Below are 20,757 nucleotides of genomic sequence, written 5' to 3' on the forward strand. Positions count from 1 at the left end.
GTGAATTTCTCTGAAACCATGGTAAAATTTACTGAAATTTCATGGTAGTTTTAAAAACAGAGCGTAGTCTACAAAATAGTAGTTTTTACAACGGAATTTTTTCTGTGTAGGTACATGCATTATTTTGAAATAAAGAAAATACTATTCATTCAAAGTTAATTGCCTATATTTCGGGTATAAGCCACACGGAGTGGTAATTAATTACTATATCTGAAACTCGATTTGTGCATATGTACAACATTCATTCATATGTTGTAGGTAAGTAAAGGTATGTAAGAAAGGCATGTAAGGGGGTAATGTACTGCCGCTAACCGCAAGTCGAGCATATCTCTATATGGACGCCATATACAGATGTGCTCGACTTGCGGTTAGCGGCAGTGTAAGTAATGTAAAGGTACTGGTGTTGTTTAAAACAAGGGCTGTGATATTCTGATGAGTGAAGCACAATCCATTTTTTTGTGTATTATTCAACGGCTCTAAGAGCTTCAAAGTATTTTTATTTAGCTACACAATTCTATTTCTTTTATTCTTTGAAGCGTTTGCCTCGAAGGTATTTGATAAAGAGTATGCCTCTGCATGTAAGTATCAACCTCTTTATTATTCTTCTGGTTTATTTTCCAACATGGTACTCTATTAACAAGAATCTGGTTGTATTTTCTTGTTATTGTGGGTTATATATTTTTCAAGATCAACTATTTTCTACAATAGTTCGTTCCATTGCAAAAAAGTTTGAGATAACGTTTAATTTTTGTCAAAATCTAAAAAATATCTATTGAAAATAAAAATAAATAAGTGGTGGAACGTAGAGAAAGTGTGTTATAGGCTAAAATGAAAGCTTATTTCTCAGAATTGAAAAACAAAGGTAAACAAGCAGTATGAAATGTAGGTAACAGATCTTTTGGGAGCTAATATATTTGGATTAGTGTTTATGGCTTTGAATCTGGTGAACCCTGTCTAAGGCACATTGCGTTGTGTTTTATGCTGAAGTAAGTGAAACGTTTTAAATATGGGGCTTTGTTACGTACAATGGCTTGTAACTACTCGCGTGATTTGTAAGTTTTAGTAAATAAATAACACTGGATTAAAACCTTATAAAAACTGAATCCTACACGATTACAACAATCAAAAATAACACTACACTTAAACTCTGTTGTACTTTCTGTTTACGATGGCTGCCTTTGCGCTCAAAAAAGGATGGGTTAGACAGCTTGCTACAGTTTCGGAATGATCTAAATTTGTTTCAGTATTTATGTGGATAGTATTGAATTACACAATGCTTCATTTCTAAAAATAAGCTTCCATTCAGAAATATCCGTTATCTTTTATCTCCGATTTCTAAACTGTACTGAACACTATACCAAAACAACAGCCACCGTTTTTATGAGCTCTTGTTAGCCTGCCTGCAACTATTATCTGCTTATAAATACAAAGATGTTGTTCTTTTTGTTAAACACTAGGCTTGTGCATAGAGTAACTGTTTTTTTTGTTTCACTTTTACAATTCCAACAAATTTTTAAAATTTTGCTTCCATATGGGCTTCACAATCACACAGTTGGATGGTTTTCGGATTTGTCCAAGCTCGGGAAGTTTGATCTCTAAAACGTGTCGCATTCAGAACCGGAATGCGATGCATAACAATGGCATCCTCAAATACAAATTATGTGTACCGCATACTCAGAATGACTAAAAGAGGATATATGCACCGATGGTCCCCGAGGTAACGTACCAGCTTATCATGACAGTTCCCCGATCGGAGCATTCTGTAACCAGAGGTCATGGATAAAGTTGTACAAATTGTCACTCACGGCAACCTGGAATGGAAATTGAGAACGATGTTAAAACGTTGGAATGGACAGCTTATTAATTTGTTAATCTTTTATTCCAACGGGTCTCAACCTGTTTGTTTCTCAAGAACTTGGCATTGCTGGTACCACTAGCTATTTTTGCAGGGAATTCATACTCTTTTCGAAAAAACTTTCTTATTTCAATTATTTATATACGTAAAAATGTACTTGGAGTCTAAGAGGAATGAATATATATTGGATTTTCGTTTGGCTTTTACCTATAAAAGATATCTGAACTGCTTGTTCAGATCTGAACTGCTTGTAGAAGACGGCCACTTTCTTAATCCCACAGATCCCAAGATATCAAAGAACTGATCTCTCATACACAGTTACGCCTCCTTGCGGATGATTTATAAATTATTCAGTTTCTCAACATATTGGTTTTCAGTACTCGAACAACGTTGTAGAAAACGGCAATTTACTAAATCCCACAGATCCCGAGATATCGAACTAAACTGATCTCTCATATACATCTTCAGCGCCGCCTTTACGGCTCAATTTCTGAACTAAACAGTTAGTCAACATATGGGGTTTCCAATGCTCGAACAACTTTATAAAAATGACAACTTCTTCCGAAACCAATAGATCCTGAGATATCAAACCAAACTGATTTCTCATATACAGTAGCGTCACCTTGCGGATGAATTTCAAACTAATTAGATTCTCAACATATTGGATTCCAATCCTCGAACAACTTTGTAGAAGACGGCATCTTTCTAATTCCCACAGATCTCGAGATATCTAACCAAACTAAAGGTTCCCCCAAACACACGCGACACGACAGTCGCTACGCGATTCTATCGCTTGGCGACAGCGATTCTGTCGCCGTTAGTGTGGAAGCGTAAATAGAGTATTACCTACAGCGATCCAACGATAGAATCGCGGCGACTAGTTGTCGCCGTCGCGGCGATGAAATCGCTTAGGTTTGGGGGAGCCTTAATAACTCATATACACTAGCGCCGCCTTACGGCTGAATTCTGAACTAAATAGTTTCTCAACATATTGGTTTCCAATCCTTGAACAACTTTGTAGAAGACGGAAATTTCCTAAATCCTATAGATCCCGAGATATCGAACCAAGCTGGTATTTTCATGTACACTAGTGCCGCTCAGTGGGAGAATTCTAAATCAATTGTTTTATTGACTCATAGGGCCGCATGGGATTATAGATGGATATAGATTTTTTTCAGAGTTTTTAGAGTTTTTAGAATTCTTATAAGAAACATTGCGCTATTTATAGTGAAGATGTACTATTTTCACCGGTGTTCCGTTGGTTCCGAATCTTCCGGAGGACCAGCAGAAGATCCATTGGACTGTCCTGTCAAAAATGTCCTCAATGAGAGTATATTTCCCCTTTATTATTTTCCCGAAAAAATCACGTTGATATCATTTGAATTGGCTTCATTATAACGGATTTTAGGACTGTTTTACTTTTTACAACGCGCGAGTTCTCGTGTTATGAAAGTTGAAGCGAGTTGCGGAAGGTTAAAGGTTTTGAAGCATTTTTAAATTGTTTGTAGGGTAACGGTACCAATAGTGGAGGTATTAGTAGATCCACAAAAGAAAATATTTTCTAAAATTGATAATTATGGGAAATTTAAAGCTTTAATATCTTATTCAACAGAAAAACTAATAAATTTGCTAACAAAAATGAGATAGATGTCATTTAACATCAACAATTATCAAATATTACTTGCACCACTATGGGTACACTGTTCCTTTAGTGGCGGTAAAAATTAATTTTGGTTCCCATAGTGGTGCTATCCATTGGTTTCTTATGAGACTCGCCACTATTGGTACAGTTGCGCCACTATAGGTGCAAGGGAGTCAATTTTGTTAAGAAAAATCATTGTTTTCAATAGTTTTTCAAGCGAAATCTTAAGATAAGTTGCATTTAACAGGATATTTAAAGCACGACGCATCAACTGAAATCATCGTAACGTGTATAAATATGATAAATCTCATTAAAACCCCACTACCTCCACTATTGGTGCTACCTCCACTAAGGGTACGGTTACCCTAATTCATACTTTTCATATGAACTTTCACCTGAATTCTTTGTTGCAATTGATAAATTCGTTGTCTCCTGCGAAAGTTTGGATCTTCCGAAGACCTTCTAATATTATATCATAAAGTTTCATACAAAAGGATTTTTTAATACATTCGGTCATTGGCAGGGATGGCACAATGAGCATATTTCGGTTTACGTCCCTGCAACTTTAATGCTATATGTAGAACCATAATATAGAACATCAAATACGTCGAAGTTGTATAAAACACAACTCTTGTAAGCTGAAATTTATTGCGAAGAAGGGACATGTGTGCATTTAATATTGTCCATTTAATTTGAACACAAATAAATATGGTATACTTAGTTGGCTAGAATTGAATGTAGACTAAAATGAAGAAAATCCTAATTTTCAAATGTTCTTAGATAAATCTCATTTTACTTATCGTCGTAGTTAACAGTTTTGTATAGAATTCTATTGATTGTAACAAAAAAAATATCGCTAACGACACCTTGGAAGTTGAGAAATATGTAGGTATTTGACGAGATGCTATAGGTACAGTCAACTTTCGCTCGTTGGGCTAAACTCGTAGCCCCGTAAACAGCCTAACTAACGGGCGCCCAACTAAATCGTAGCCCATCTAAAGATAGCCCAACGAGTGAAATTTGACTGTACACAGCATTCTGTTTCTATCTGATTTTGTTTCGGTCGTATTTTTGATCGTGTGGCTTCAATTTACGACCAAAATCCATGCAACATGTTCTGAAAACCCCTAAATCGCGTTGGAACAGAATCCCGTGTATTTCTTCGATATATCAGTTACGTCTTAAAAAGGGCGTAACTCCAAAACGGGCTCTACGATTTTTTTTTCAAATTTCGTCCAGATATGCAGTAGAGCCCCAGAATTCAGCTCCAGGTATTAGTTTTGATGGAGAATTTTGTTTGTTTATAACCACAGCTATTAATTGAGAACTTTCGATGCCTATCAAATGCATGATTTTTGTATATTTGTTTTTTTTTTTTGTGAAGGTTTACTGGCGGGACTCTGAATAGAGTAGAAACCTCTGCACCAGGCCTTTGATGATACCGTTGCATAATTCCGTTCGAAGCAGTTTGCCAGCCGTACACGGAACATGTCGTCCAAGAAGACGCTGTTGCAACTGAATCAGAGGGAATTACGTTCATAGATAGTCAGAGATGTCTCATGCTAACTAACATCGTAATCGTTTAAAGTCATTTTTGTCATTTTCTTGTCAAAGTCACATTATTTAGCCAGTTTGTATGCTATTTAGACGTCTATTGTCATTGTACGCAAATCAACCGAAGCAGTTTAAATCAAAATCAACCGAAATCAACCGAAGCAGTTTATCCGACTCACATGGAACATGCTGCCCAATGCTTCATCGTAGAAACTGAGACGGAAGTTTTTTTTTTATCAAATATAAGAAAGTGTTCAATTCCCGTTTTAAAAAAAATGACAAGCTAATAACTTTTGAAGCAGTTTTCCAGCCGTACAAGGATCATGTCGTCCATTAAGACACTGTTGAACTGGCTCAAAAGACATTATATTTACAACTTTAATAGATATTCTCTTCCATTATCTCATTCTTAATTATACAGATTGATGTGTACGATGTCATTTTTGTCTTTATGGTCAGAAGGTATGAAGTATGGGTTTCTCGAATTACTTTGTTTACCTAAGTTATTGGTTCTTCATTGTTTTCGTTCTGTGTCAATACTATCAAACACAATGTAAGTTATGTCTTGTAAGAAGTGGAAACTGTTCGTGCATTTGGTCTATTTTATTGTTATTCATTTGTCAAGGTAGTCTAACACTATTATTATGTTCTAAGAAGTAGCTTAATCGTTTCTAAACTGTCAATATCTACAATGTACTAATGATCAGCTATGAGTCAGCTATAGGATTCACTTTTCGGTGGCAAAGTAAAGCTTCATCACGCCTATTCCCTACTATTAGTAAAACTATCGAGAATGAAGCCGTCATAAGATTGTTCATATACCATCATTATAATGTGTGGTATTTTATTATAGCTCTTCGAAGTGAGACATAACAAAATAAGACTGGCACCACGTTCCTAGTTTAAAAAACTTCTACTCAGTGAATCCAGTAGTCATTTCCTACGAATGTCTTGAATACATTGTGTTTCAATAAATGCCTAGCTAGCTAAGTATAAGCGTGGCTACGACTTATCGTCATCTGGAAAAGCATAAAAAAAGTATTGCCGAACAGAATAGATCTCACATCATTATCGCTGATGAAAAAGGCTTCTGCCTGACTGTACCACCATCCAAGGATCCAAGACACGATGTCTGTTGAATCACATGCATATGCCGTAAATTGGTGCGTCAATGCCAGATATGTAACGCGGCGCCAAACAAAAATAGTCAACATGTGATACCACCACGACAGGATATGTCTTTGGTTGCCATATCAGTGCTAATGGCGTAAGCCGACCCACCGCGGCAAGGTAACATATCCGAGGGGAAGGAATTGAGCACTTTCGATGCCTATCAAATGCATGATTTTTGTATATTTGTGCAGCAATATTATACTCTTAAATTTAGAGTCTAAAATATATCCCTTCGGCGAAGTCGACAAAATATCCAACCGGAATGATCCCCCTGACCGGAACGGGAATCGAAAGTTTTGAAATGAAAGTTTCATCATTCACATACCTTGTACGGTGTGGGGTTCAGCGTACGCTTGTGATCCTGCCGGAGCGTTTTGAGCGAGTTCTGCACACGGTCGCGTACCTCCTCCAGCGAGGGCATCGCCTGCGTCACTCGCCCGTCCGCCCAGTACACATCGTACAGGGCTTCGACGTGCGTCGGAATGACGTAGGCTCGCTTCGATTCCTGGAATGGATGACGACAGAGCACCTTCTGGCCGACTTCCGGTGGACTCTCGTCCACCCGCTGAAGCAGATCGATCAGGGCATGCCCGTCGGCGCCGTACAGACGGAACACGTTCTTGTTACCCGGCATCGTCACCTTGACCACGTCCTGGCTCAGCTTGATGCGCGGCTGCGCATTGATCTCGACCATTTTGTAGACGCAGCCGAGCGCCGGCTGTCGTTGACATGTGACTGGAAATAAAATATCGTCAATAGGTCAAAATATTTCTAATAAATCCATCGTGCATTTACTTACCCAAATGGGTTCCAATTCCAAAGCAATCAATTTTGTGACCTTGCTCGTTCAAGCTCAGTATAGTTTCCTCGTTGATGTCGTTGGATGCAACGATAGTCAGCTTACTGAACCAGGGCAGCTTGAACTGCTCGCTTATCCGTTCGAAGGTTTCCCTCGCCAGGCAGCTGAGATACGCCAGATCTCCGGAATCGATGCGGATACCCACCGCTCGGTAGCCCTGATCGTTGAGCGCCAGTGCCACTGCGCAGAAATTCAGCAAGCCGCTCCTAGGTGAAACGTTTGGTTAATTGAAAGAGGACAACGGTAAAGTTTTATAGTTTCACGACTTCATATGCTTTAGTCCAAAGAATAACGTTGAAGGAATTTGGAACGTCCAGCGAAACACCATGATTAGTAAAGTTGAATGGTTATGGGAAAAAATCAGAAAGAACCCATGTGTTCGTGTCAAGAAGCCTGCAATGTTGGTGACATGTGAATAATGTTGGGTTGTGGATCGATGAGAAGCTTTGTTTCATGATATTCAACAGACAATCTATTAAATGCTAACAGGCTAACCTGGCTTCCAACTCGTGATAGTATTTTACTAATGTGTTCCAATTGGAGCTACCGTTACTGATTTTATGATTGTTGTACTGATAGAATGGATTAATGCTAATAGTCGATTGGTGCGGATGCCAACTAAATAAAAAAAAGAAAAGAAACAATACAACACAATGGTGCTTTTAGTACATCCATATTATAACTGTAGCGGTACCACCAGGTTAAGAAAAGTTGTTGGATAAAAATGTGAATTTAAATGTGAACTAATATGACGAACAAATAGATGGACATTATTTATGAAAAATCAAGCCTCTGCACTGCCGTAATCTGGAAAAGTGACGGCAGATTACGGCAGTGCAGTTATCCACTACTACAGAGATATCAAACACTATCACTAGTAGAATTATAACGAACATATCAATAAATGGTACCTACGATCTAAAATAGGTTTTAGATTTTTGATATAATAATACATTTGATACATTTTAATAGTTAAACACCATTCCAGAACCAAATTTGGGGGGGAAATGCAGAGGGTCCAGAAGTTCATTTGAGGGCCCCATTGTACATTTAAGGGCCCCGAAAACTGTCGAACCCGGGGTCCCCTTCCGGCTTCCCTAATTCCACCCGAGTAGCACAAGTCAGACAAAAATGGTTGCAGCAACTTGATTGTGACTAAATCTGGTGACATTTAAGTTACAGTAACCTATATGGAACATGTGTTCTTCTTGGGCATCTATTAATGACTAGATTGTACCCTAGTGTACAAATAAATTAAACTGATACTCTTTTGATTCAAATACCTAGACAAATGTTAGTGTTTCACGTGTTTTGCTCCCAGGCTGTACTCCCCATGACCACATATTTGTAACATTTGCATTTTGGTTGATTTTGTAAATCGTTTGTCAATCCTCCCCTCAAACTCAATCATTTCCAGCTTACCACAGATAAGCAAGACAGTAAAGCCTTTTTTACTGTTGTGGAATTAGATGCAGTTAATTGAGTTTTGTGGACGATTCACAGGCTTTCTACACAATGAACAAAAATGCCAATGTTACAAATATGCGATCATGGGCAGTGTATTGGTATATACTGATATTTCATTTGCTGTTTATGAGTTATTATTTCATTTCATAGCACTACTCGATTGTAACTTATTAGATACGTATTTAGACCTCAACGCCACCTGCCTGCAGTGACTCATGCTTCATTTGAATACGAAGTTCGAAACGCTAAAGTTGGCCTTACTTTTTACACGCTTACATTTAATCAATTTGTCAATCTATCTCAATTCCCACAATTTTTCTTGTGATTTTTTTCGTGGGGTCGACTCATGGTTTTAATATATCCCAAGACCGGTAATAACCAAAAATAAATCACGTAAAAAGAGCCCCCAGTATACTTGAAATACCTATCTGTATAATCCACCTCCTCCAAGAAGTCGTTGGGAGTCATATGAAGATTTTTCGCTTTACTCCGTGATTGATCCTCTGACCATCTGCAACATGGTTGTAGAGGCAAAGCAGGAGTGGAAGTCCTTGCTGCAGGCAAGTCAGGAGGCGGAACGAAAGATCCGCCAACTTACCGAGGAGAAAGAGTTGGCAGTGAGTCAAGCGGTGGAGGCCAGGAAGGAAGCCGACTCTAGCAGCACAATTATGACCGATTTGGTTGGAGCAACTTATATATGACTCGTTCCGGTTCTATATGAGTCACATAAACTCGTCTACGACATGTGTGCTGCTCGGGGAGTCAAAGATTCGAGTCCTTACGGAAGAAAAGCAGCTGGCAGAAAGCTAGACTGCAGAACTCCGCAAGCGCATGCCTAGCGCCAAGCCGGTATTGCACGACAAGAAGGCTACTAAGATCCGTCGGGAGAAGGTTGAGCAGGTAGCCGGCCCTAAGGAACGACGGAAACCAGTTCCTCCTTCTACGAGGACTATCGGGAAGTTGTGAATCCTAAAAAGGCGAAAAAAGAGCGGAAAGCGGTAGAGGAGGCGAAGGCGCCATTGGCCAAGAAGGGGAGTTCCCGTAGAGGAAAGAGCACACTTTCCAATGGTCATGGCAGGAAGGACAGCGGCGAAGCAATTATTGTCAAGGCTTATGGTGAGAGCTATGTTGACGTGGCTTTGCGGGGCGATAAAAAGCTCACTGGCCTTGGGGATGATGTTAACTGCATCCGCAGAACGCAGAAGAGCGAGAAGATCCTCGGATGCTGCGCGGGAGAGTTCCGCGTATAAAAAGTTGGCAGAAGAGGTGCTGGGTGATGCGGTTCAGGTGAGAGCCCTATGACCAGTAGAGGTAATCCAATGCCCAGGCCTGGACGAAATTACCGAGGCCGGTGAGCTGGTAGCTGTACTGAGAGATCAGTGTGGCGTTGAAACCCAGGATACCGCGATTCGGTTGCGGAAAGGTTATGCTGGAACGCAGGATTCCTCATTTCAGGTACCTGAGGCTGACGCCAAGAAGGTACTACATAAGGCCAAGCTGAAGGTGTGTTGGTCGGTATGCTCGGTGAGCACAAACCAACAAGCGCAGGCGTGCTTCAAGTGTGGAGCTGAAGGTCACAAGGCTCACACCTGCCAGGCCGCACCGAGATGTTTGATCTGTGGTCCTGGCACAGACAACAAACACTCATCTGGTGGGCAGGCCTGTCCGGCCTCCAAACGGGCTCGGTCATGCAAGTAGCTCAGCCACTGCGAAGCAGCGCAAGCGCTGCTACAACAGTCGGTACACGAGAATAAGACTGATGTTGCCTTGCTGTCCGATCTAGAGATGGGCAAAACGGATCACTTTGATGAACGGATCCGATCTGGGTCATTCATTCTAATGATCCGGATCTTTCAGCCGGATCGGATCCTTAGAACAAAACGCAAGAAGAATGCAAAATAGTGAAACGTTCGTCATTCAGGCTCACACTTTTGAAGCGTACTGACAATAACTTTTCCCTTTCTTGTTTGCAAGCGTATGGATTACAAACAATGAACTTTTTATTTTATTATTTCCTTACAAATGTTCAAATAATTTGCTGATCTGGTGATCCGGATCTTTTAAAAAATGATCCACGAATTATTCACTCACTTTAGAGATCCGGATCATTTTAACGGTTTCGGATCTGAACGCCTATCTCTAGTCCGATCCGTACCGCATCCCTGCCAAACATAGCAGTTGGGTTGCGGATAAGTCCGGAATAGTGACCATCTGGACTTGCGGGAGGTACCCCATCCAGCAGATAGTGTCATCTCCTGATGATGAGGGTTCTGTTATAGCAAAGGTAAATGGAGTTTCCAAGATGGAGCATAGAGCAGTATACTAGGGTGTTATCTTGTAGCGAGACTAACTGGTCTTAAACCATTAGTTGTAGCAGGTGACTTCAACGCGTGGGCAGTGGAACGGGTCTCTCGGTTCACTAACGCTAGAGGTCATATCCTGCTAGAGTCTCTAGCGGTACTAAACGTAGTCCTGCTGAACGAGGGCCAAGCGTCAACGTTCAGAGGACCGAATGGCGAGTCATGCATCGATGTTGGTGGAGCCTGAATGGAGGGTGCACGAAGGGTATACTGCTAGTGACCATTAGGCAATACGTTTTATGGTCAGCTATACCTTTGACAGAACCACAAGGCCAGTAAAACTGATCTAGGATAACGTACCTCGCAGTTCGACCCAGATTTGCTGGAAGAATCACTACGGTGGGAAAATCGGACTCTAGGCCTAGTGGTGATGAGTTATCCAATGTCCTAACACGAACATGTGACGTGACAATGCTCAGGAGGACTATGCCAACCGGCAACCGCAAACCGGTGCATGGTGGACGAGCACGATAACTGATCTTCGGAGAACCTGTCTAAGAGCTAAAAGAAGGTTGCGACGTGCTAGAACCGAAGCGGACAGGCTAGAAAGACGCCGGGTGTTCCAAACAGCGAGCAGAGCTCTGAACTACGAAATCAAATGTAGTAAGAGAGCCTGCTTTGAAAAAACTGTGTAGGATGGCCAATAATACTCCATGGGGGATGCATGCAGGATAGTGATGGCTAGGACCAACAGCACCCCTCCTGAGAAATCCCCGGAGATGTTAGCCAGGATCGTTGAAGGTTTGTTCCGAAGCATGACTCATCGGACTGGCCCGTTACTCCGTACGAGTCAGTGAAAGTGGTATCGCTAGTGACTAACGATGAGCTTATCGCCGTTGCAAGAAAACTTAAGCTAAACAAGGCACCAGGTCCGGATTGTATTTCTAACCTGGTCCTTAAGCACGCGATTCTTGCCGCTCCATATATGTTCAGGAGCTGCCTCCAACGTTGCTTGGACGAAGGAAACTTCCCAGATCGTTGGAAACGGCAGAAGTGGTGCTATTGCCTAAGCCTGGGAAATCCCCGGTTGAGCCTTCGGCATACAGACCAATTTGCCTACTCGACAGTCGACACAACTGGTAAGTTGTTAGAGAGGGTGATCCTGAATAGATTGACGGACTATACGGAGTGTGCTGGTGGCTTATCAAGCAACCAGTATGGGTTCCGTAAAGGCCGTTCTACTATCGAAGCAATTCGGTCGGTAACGGAAAGGGCTATGATAGCGCGTGGTTTGAATAGGAGAGGTATTAGGTACTGTGCATTGATTACACTAGATGTAAAAAATGCATTTAATAACGTTAGCTGGGCAGCTATAGCTGATTCCCTGCATCGCTTGAGAGTCCCGGATTATCTGTGTAGGATTCTGAAAAGCTATTTTCAGAACAGGATATTGTTAGTCGACAACGACGCTGGTCAGCAGTCGATTGAAGTGCCAGCAGGTGTTCCACAGGGATCAATCCTCGGACCGGTTCGGTGGAATATCATGTATGAAGGAGTATTACGCTTAAATCTCCCGGCTGATGTGAAAATAGAAGGCTTTGCGGATGATGTAATGCTAGAGGTCACAGGCGACACTCTCGAAGAAGTTAAATTGAAAGCTTCGTACGCGATTAGCAGAGCCCTACCAACATTTTTGTTTTATGTTGGTTTTATAACACTCTTGCAGAGAAAATTGTGGTCTTCAAGAGCATTATAAAACTTGAAATGTTACTTGGGAGTCGAAGAATGGCTCAACTCAAGGAGGTTGGCGTTAGCACATCACAAGACTGAGGTTGTTGTAGTGCATAATCACCATGAGTTGCAGCAAGCTAGGATAAACGTAGGGACCTGCACAGTTAACTCCGTGAGGTCATTAAAGCATCTGGGCGTGATGATCGACGATAAGATCAATTTTACGAGTCACGTCGATTATGTATGCCAAAGGGCTTCATTGGCAATAAAATCCTAATAGCGAATGATGTCCAACGGATCGGCGGTGCAAAGTCAGGTGCGTAGGCTTATAGCGGATGTAGCATTGTCTATTATCCGATACGGCGTACCAGCATGGTCCAAAGCACTAGAGGCCGGGTGCAATGTTAACAAATCAATCAGGGTACACCGGCTAATGGGTCTGCGGGTTGCAAGCGCATACCGCACCATATCTTATGAGGCGGTGTGGGTAATTGCTGGGATGTTGCCGATAGACATACTTCTGGAGGAAGATGTGGAGTGCTTCAACGACAGGGACTCGGTGGAAGTGCGACATGTCAAGAGAGCAGCTTCGTTGCTCAAATGGCAAAGAGCATAGGACACTGCTGTCAAAGGTCGTTGGACCCACAGACTGCTTCCGGAGGTATCGAATTGGATTAGTAGGAAGCATGGTCAGGTCAACTTCCACCTGTCACAGGTGTTGTCTGATCATGGCTGCTTTGAAAAGTTCCTGCATAGGTTCGGGTTCGCAAATTCTGCGAAGTGCCCGGAATGTGTAGGTTAGGTAAAATCGGCAGAGCATGTGATGTTTGCATGCCCGCGATTCTATGTTGAACGCAATGCCATGCTGCTTGTTAGCGGCATGGATACAACCCCGGACAATCTCGTTGAGAGGATGTGTCGGGAAAAGGTTATATGGAATGCGGTGAACACAGCGTCTCAACAGATTATGTCGACAATACAGCGCTGGTGGCGTCTTGAAAAAAAAAAAAACAACAGCTGCTGCAGTAGAGACTACTGTGATGCAGTCAACTCCATGCTCATCCCAACAACAAAAATGTCGAGGGTGGGCTGCGGGGACCTCCGTATGTAGATATAGAGGTCATTGCGGTTTACGCGTGGCGTTTGTTGTCGGGGTGCTTGTCTCCTACGCGAATTTATGATACAGACCGATAGGTTACTATCATAGCTTGCAATCGACGAGTGGTGAGGTTACCACCCTTGAAGTCGAAGTTGCGTTAGAACGTCGAGTACGTTAGCATAGGCGTGAGCGTTCTCAATAGCCCTCCCCTGATGTATTGCTTGATTGCGGGCTGGGGGATACGGACTGGCGAAAGGGTTTTGGTTTTAGTGGGTCGGGTGATCCCATCCCCACACTACCTGAGTTAACCTCCTCAGGTGTCTATTTGCAGATTTCCGTTTACCCTTGCCAGGGAATCAATATTTGGGCAACGCCTAACAATATACTCTTTGTCATCAACAGAGTTTGTTACTGACAAACGCACCTAGCGACAAACCTTTATCCGCACCCGAACACAATATGTCAAGAATCATTTGCCTTGCATGCTCTTATATTTCCGAGAATACGATGCTAATTTTGTAATCATTGTTCGATTCTCGAATATTTCCATAAAAGCGTAAAACCGAAATTTGCTCTAGAAATAATGCAAAATAACGGATTGAAAAGTTAGCAACAAGATTGTTTTCTTTTTAGTTGCTGAAATTTTTTTTCGGAACTTTGTCATTATTATCTCCGACTAAAACAAAGCTTTGTCGTTGGTTCGCTTTTGTCGTTCATTTCGCACGCGCATTCCAGAAATATTCTTCTTCATGAAGCAACTTCAGTCCGAATATTGACAAACATCGCATGATTATTCAAAACATAGAATGACATAGTCAGATGACTACTCAACAAACTCATTCATTCGACTGTCACTGAGTGTGGTTACTGTGTGCAGAAAAAAACATAATTAGCATTGTTTATATTGATGTTTACTGTAGAAAGTGCATCGCGGATGCAAATTGGATTCAGTTCTATGTGATAAATTACTTTACTCATTTAAAACATGTTCAGATTCCAGATAATTTATCAATTTGGAGAAAATGCATAAATATTCAATGACTAATATTCAACCGAATATTGACAGTCCAGAGCCGATTATAAATGTGTCTGGAAGTGAGCTGACAAGTGAAGAAATGTGGACTTCACCAAACATTTTCGATTATTTTACACTCTGTCTCACGGTCTATCGGGGATGGGAAGGAATTGGTGATGCAATCACTCGCCCATTGCAAGCCAAAAACACCTCTCGCCACTATAGATACTATAGGTTCCATAGACGAGCGGAGGAACGGTTGGGTCATTTCGATTAAGTGTGTTTTTCCACTTTTTCACAGTGTACCACGTGAATTTGACGTCACATGCTCCGTTGCTTGGATTGCAACCGTGACGTCATGCTCGTTTGGCTACACTAACTGACAGTTCGTTTGGCTACACTCGCCTTCGCCTCAGCTCGTCTATGGAACCTATAGTGTCTATACTCGCCACTAGAGTCCTATAAGAAGAGTAACGTCATGTGCCACGTTTGACAGGTCTCCTGCTCGTTTGGAACGCGCATTTGTATGGAACTGACAGACGATTCTGTTCCAATTCTGACACTTGACGACACTGTTATTATAGTCACTGTACTCGCCACTAGTTCATGCGGAATTTTATTGGAATCTGGGGAATATGTTCTATTGAGATTCTCACGTCCGAATGTGTGAGTGGCGATAAAAGGAAAACAAACACTCCTAGATGGTGCTACTCAGCAAAGTTTGGGTAAAAATGAGTATATTTCCATATAATTTTTGACTCCTTCGCAACCATTGTGATGACTCGATCAATGAGCAGAAGGAAAACAAACATGTATTTACACATGCCGAATTGCACATCAGTGTGCGAGCGTTAAACGTCACTCATCTCTATGGCAGAGGTTCGTCTTGGTAACGGGGTGCCAATGTGATAGTAATGAGGTGGTACATTCTAATTGGACGCCGAAACGAACTTTTTCGCTCATTTCGAATTCTAACAGTTACCTGCTAGAACTAGTCAAGTTTAAGGTGTAGGATAGAAGATGGAAATTGTATGAAAGCCAAGTCGAGTCAATGAAAGCCGTCAAGTACGAGACGCTGAAGACGACCTTACTGTTGAGGTCGAAATACGTACCTGTCAAGGAACAATCAAGTGGTGGAATTAAATGGGATGGTACAAACTCGTCTTATGACAAGTGAGCTTTTCAAGGTTTTTTCTACACCTCTATACTTCCATGAGTCTATGGCCCCTCCAATATCGACTCATGAAGGTTTGACTGTATCCAGATTCAACATTCTTCCAAACGATTTTACTGATTTGTCAACCAACTTACGAGATAGTCGCTCATTGCTACATAGGATATTAAATTAATGAGTTTGTTTCAGACTCATGAAATCGAAGTTATCTCGAAAATGCTAATCTTAAAAACAACTTTTATTCGTTTTGTGTTCTGAATCAGGTAACGTTAAGGTCACTCCTTACGGAATCCAAGTTTCAAAGTGCTCGCGTTTTCGGGGGCACACCACTCGATACGAAAGCAACGCACAACTGTCATTTTTATTATTTCACGCATGCTGCGACGCAGCAAAGCTAAGTCAACAAAAATGACAGTTGTGCGCCGCCTCCGTATCGAGTGGTGTGCCCCCGAAAACGCGAGGACTTTGAAACTTGGATTCCGTCAGGAGTGACCTTAATTCCTGAAACTAAATTTGGTATTTGTACTTGATTTCCGAACAATCTCTGTCTTAATCGAGAGTTGGTGTCAATCACTGAAGAAATGAGACGTTTAGGATACATATGTTAAAATGCAAAACTACTAGGAAATTATTTCATCTCAAGCCATGCAGTGCTCTCTCGGACATAATGTATAATTTGATACTTATTCACAATGAACCACTAAAATAATGAAGTTTCCATAAACTAGATTATATATTTTAATGTAAACTAACTCTAGAAAGCTTACGTAATACTCTTACTGAAGTTTAGGGCACGGAGTCTACAAATTATCCAACTTACAAAGCAATTAAATAATAAGGCGAATCGAATCAAATAACAAAAAATAAATAAATGAAACAATCTTTATCATTTTCGGACGGTTTTAGGCGCTTACACAAAAAGTACGATCCTAGAAGACCCCAGTTCACCAAGGCTATTAATCCTTTTGTTAAAATTTGCGAAAATCATCACGCTTCAAAGTTATTGAAACATACAAGGGTTAAGGGCAAGTTCAACTTAAGGTAAACTCTAAGAAATGATAAAATATTGCATGACGAACATATTTCATTTTTGTTTTAAACTAAATATAATCTGAAAGTGTTTGATTGCGAAGTCCGAGGGAGACATTGAGTTGCGGCTAGGAATTCGGGTGGCCAAGGATGAGATCCTAAAGAAACATTTTGGGTGATTTCCGATGAGCAGTAATGTGTAGTGTGGGAGTCTGTCTGTTGCTGATAATTGTGCTGCCGAAGATTCGGTCTTGGGTTGCAGTGAGGATGAATGATTTCCAGTAGTTGCAAGGCCTCGACATGCACCGCTAAATTGACGAAGAAGTAACAGTGGAAAAGATAACTAATCTGAGCGGGCAGCATAAACCAAGGAACATAAAACGTTAAAAAAAAGTTAGTGCAAAAATTGAAATTGAAACCAGTTACACTTAAATTAACATGGACCCGTGATGACAATCTGACACACACAAAACCCAGGAGTAATTATGAGATCATTTGTCCAACATTCAATACCCCCGGGTTTCATGCGTTAGGAGTTAGAGACTAGGACTAGGAATCAAACGAAAACGAAGCGAACCATGATGGTTTACTCATAGAACAAGGAAACAAGGGGTTTCATGTTAAACTAAGATCGGCTAACAGTTCAACAGATCGGTTATGTTCGCTCGGGGGCGTGGATTCGCTTTACCTGAAGCACTTTCCGACAGACTTGAGATGACGGATGACGCAGCCCCTGGCGTTGCGTGCGTTGGCCTCGCAGTTGGCACACATGGGCGGCGGCGTCATCCCATCGTCCTCGCCTCCGTCGTCGCCATTCATCTCCGAGGACATCAGCCCATTGCCGTTGGTTAACCCTTGGTGGGCATTTTCGGTGTCCGCCTCTGGTGGATCGGTAGCACTAGCATCATCATTAGTATCATCGCCCTGCTGGAGATTACCGTTCTCACAATAGTCGTTAACACGCGCCATTCCACCGGAACAATAATAACAAGTACTACTATCGACTGGCCCACCAGAGTCTTCCCGCTCTTCCGATTCGTTCAATTCGGTTTGCTGTGCCTCGGCCGGATCTTCGTCGGCCGGGGCAGTGTCGGCGTCCGGATCGTCTGTAGTCAATACGGTCGGTGTCGTCATCATCGTCGTCTGGCTAGAGTCGAAACCGATCAGGGGACAACACGGGTCACAATTGGACATATCTAGCAGGCAACCGTTGTCGCCTAGGAGCGTACTTTTTGTGTCGTGCTTTTCACTACCGTGGGAGTGGGCGCATGTGTTAAGAGCGAGTTAGTTGTGTGAGTAGAGTGACAGGAGAAAAGTACAGTTTTGGTAGAACAGTCAGATGTGGTGTAAAGTATTTGATAGATTTCATAAAATTTAAAAGTTTAAAGTTTTTGCGATGTGGATGCGTCTTTTTTTAAATTTATTTTGTTGTATTATATAGCTCCACATTCTAATGGAATATCGCGGAAGCTGCTTGATTCTTCAGTTTTTAACATAGTTTCTCAAAACTTTAAGTTTCCAAAGGGGAAGGCGCAAAGCTATCTACCTATCCAAACATGGACAACATCTGGATTCGGTTTAAATGTAGATAGCAGCGTAAATTCATAACTACCTTGCGATAACTAACTTAATTTCGTTAGTCACTTTAACTCAGATTTGTCAAGGAAAACAGAGCTATTGTGTAAGTTTGTCCGGGGATTCGTTGAATTCTTCGGACAAGAACGCCGGACAGGTTTTAGTGAATTGAGAAACGAATTAGTACACTGTTTTAACCCTTTCAGGCCCACGTCGGCCCTTTGCACCACCGAAGGTGTACATGATCCATAAGTAAGTAAGTAAAAGCTTCGATATGCATTCAATTATGATGAGAGGTCAACAGATATCGTAAGATCGTTCTGGGGTATTCTGGGAAACCCAAACTATTCTAGAATTCGGGACATGAGATCTACAGTAGGATAGTTTTGATATATTCTGGGTCATCCAAACTGTCCTTGAGTTCAATACTTGAGATCTACAATAGCGAAATAAATCAGTGCTTAACGCTTCAATATGCAATCAATTATAGCCATTACACCTCGTAAGAGGTCAACAGATATTGTAAGATCGGTTTTGTGATATTTTGGGTCATCCAAACTGTCATTGAGTTTGGGACATGAGATCTACAGCTGCGAAAAAATCTTTTTTCAGTACTCAAAGCTTCAATATGCATTCAATTGTATTCATTATCTCCTGGGAGGCCAACGGATATCGTAAGATAGTTTTGAGCTATTCTGAGTAATCCAAACTGTCCATGATTTCAGAACTTGAAATCTACAGCTGTGAAAGTAGATCTTTCGTCACTCAAAGTATCTAATTGTATTATGCTCATGGATTACAGCTCCTGGAAGGTCATTATACATCGTAAGATAGTTTTAATATATTCTACATCATTCTACATCTACAAAACTTCTCAGGACTACAGCTGCCTTGAAGGTTTCTTCCGTTGCTCAAAGTTTCGTTATGTATCCAACAATGTGCATAACAACTCCTTCAAGACCAAAAGACATTGTAAGATAGCTTTTAAATATTTTTGATTGTCCAAACTTTTCTTGAGTTCCGGGACTTGTGATTAACAGTTGTGGTTGTAGCTTTTTTTGCTTCTCAAAATTTTGAAACGTGTTAAACTATTTCCATTACATCTCCTGGAAGTTGTAATCCTTGTATATACCTGCTGATTGTTTGAATATACTGTTGACCACCAAAACTAATCTTGAGTTCGGGAGGTCATATCTATTGCTACTAAAAAACTTTTTCCGTCACATAAATTTTCTATGTATATTCAACCATGAGTATTACATCTCCTGGAAGGTCAAGGTCATCAGATACCGGAAGACAGTTTTAAATTTTCTATGTCATCTAAACTGTCTTTTAGCACAGAACCTACGATCATCACATCTATTGGAAGGTTAAAAATACCACTAGGTTGTTCTGGGATATTCTGAGTTATCCAAACTGTCGTTGAGTTCTTTAGTTGCGATCAACAGTTGACAATAGCTTTTTTCGTTACACATCATTTTGATACGTGATCAACCACACCCATTACATCTCCTGGAAGTATAACATACATCGCCAAACAGTTTAGATGTTCTAGGTCATCCAAACTATCCTTGCGGTGCAATCAACAGTTGTACCGCAGTGTTTTTTTTTTCACTACTCAAACTTTTGACACATATTCAACTATATCCATTACTTTTCCTGGAAATCTACAGACATCGTAAGATAGTTTGGGATATTCTGGCTCATGCAAACTATACTTTTATTCGTGATTACAAATCTACAGTTGCTGAACAATATTTACCCGAAGTTGCTATATGTATGCGATTATTACAGTTGAATATTTTGGAACTTTGAGAGACGGGAAACCCAAGTAATCATTAGCACTATATTTCGCTTTTTCGGCAAATATAAAGCAATTATAGAGCCAATATGAAGCATGTTTGCACTGTGATAGCGCTATAATCGCCATATACGGCTTTTTCAAACTCTGACGGTTATCTGGGAAATCCACTGCTGTAGTTGTGATGACCTAGGATATCCCTCAACCGCCTGACCATGTCTCTTGATCTTCAGGAATATGTTATGGACATGGGTGAATACATATCCAAGCTTGGAGTGACGAAAAAAAGCTAGTGTCTTTGCAGTAGATCACAAGTTCTGAACTCAAGGATGGTTTGGATGACCTAGGATATCCCACAATCATCTGACCATATCTCTTGATCTTCAGAAATATGTTATGGATATGGTTGAATGCATATCCAAGCTTGGAGTGACGAAAAAAGCTAGCATTGTAACTATAGATCACAAGTTCTGGACTCAAGGA

At 41.1% G+C, this 20,757-nt stretch overlaps 1 protein-coding gene across 6 annotated transcripts in view; it reads right to left on the reverse strand.

Moving 5' to 3' along the window:
* Window positions 1-573: 573 nt before the first annotated feature.
* LOC134212654 (nicotinate phosphoribosyltransferase) overlaps window positions 574-20,757 on the reverse strand; it is a 69,111-nt gene continuing 48,927 nt past the window's right edge. The window contains exons 8-11 of one of the 6 annotated variants that reach the window (XM_062690688.1): window positions 17,587-18,147; window positions 7,024-7,289; window positions 6,550-6,959; window positions 574-1,811 (exon numbers count right to left, since the gene is read on the reverse strand). In XM_062690688.1, the coding sequence (XP_062546672.1) occupies window positions 1,734-1,811; window positions 6,550-6,959; window positions 7,024-7,289; window positions 17,587-18,147 (1,315 nt within the window). In that variant the 3' untranslated portion in view covers window positions 574-1,733. Of the gene's footprint in view, window positions 1,812-6,549; window positions 6,960-7,023; window positions 7,290-7,578; window positions 7,702-17,586; window positions 18,148-20,757 lie in introns of all 6 variants that reach the window. The other 5 variants (XM_062690692.1, XM_062690689.1, XM_062690691.1 and 2 more) reach the window with 5 other exon arrangements.

Source organism: Armigeres subalbatus, chromosome 2 (assembly GCF_024139115.2).
Source record: "Armigeres subalbatus isolate Guangzhou_Male chromosome 2, GZ_Asu_2, whole genome shotgun sequence".
NCBI lineage: Eukaryota > Metazoa > Arthropoda > Insecta > Diptera > Culicidae > Armigeres > Armigeres subalbatus.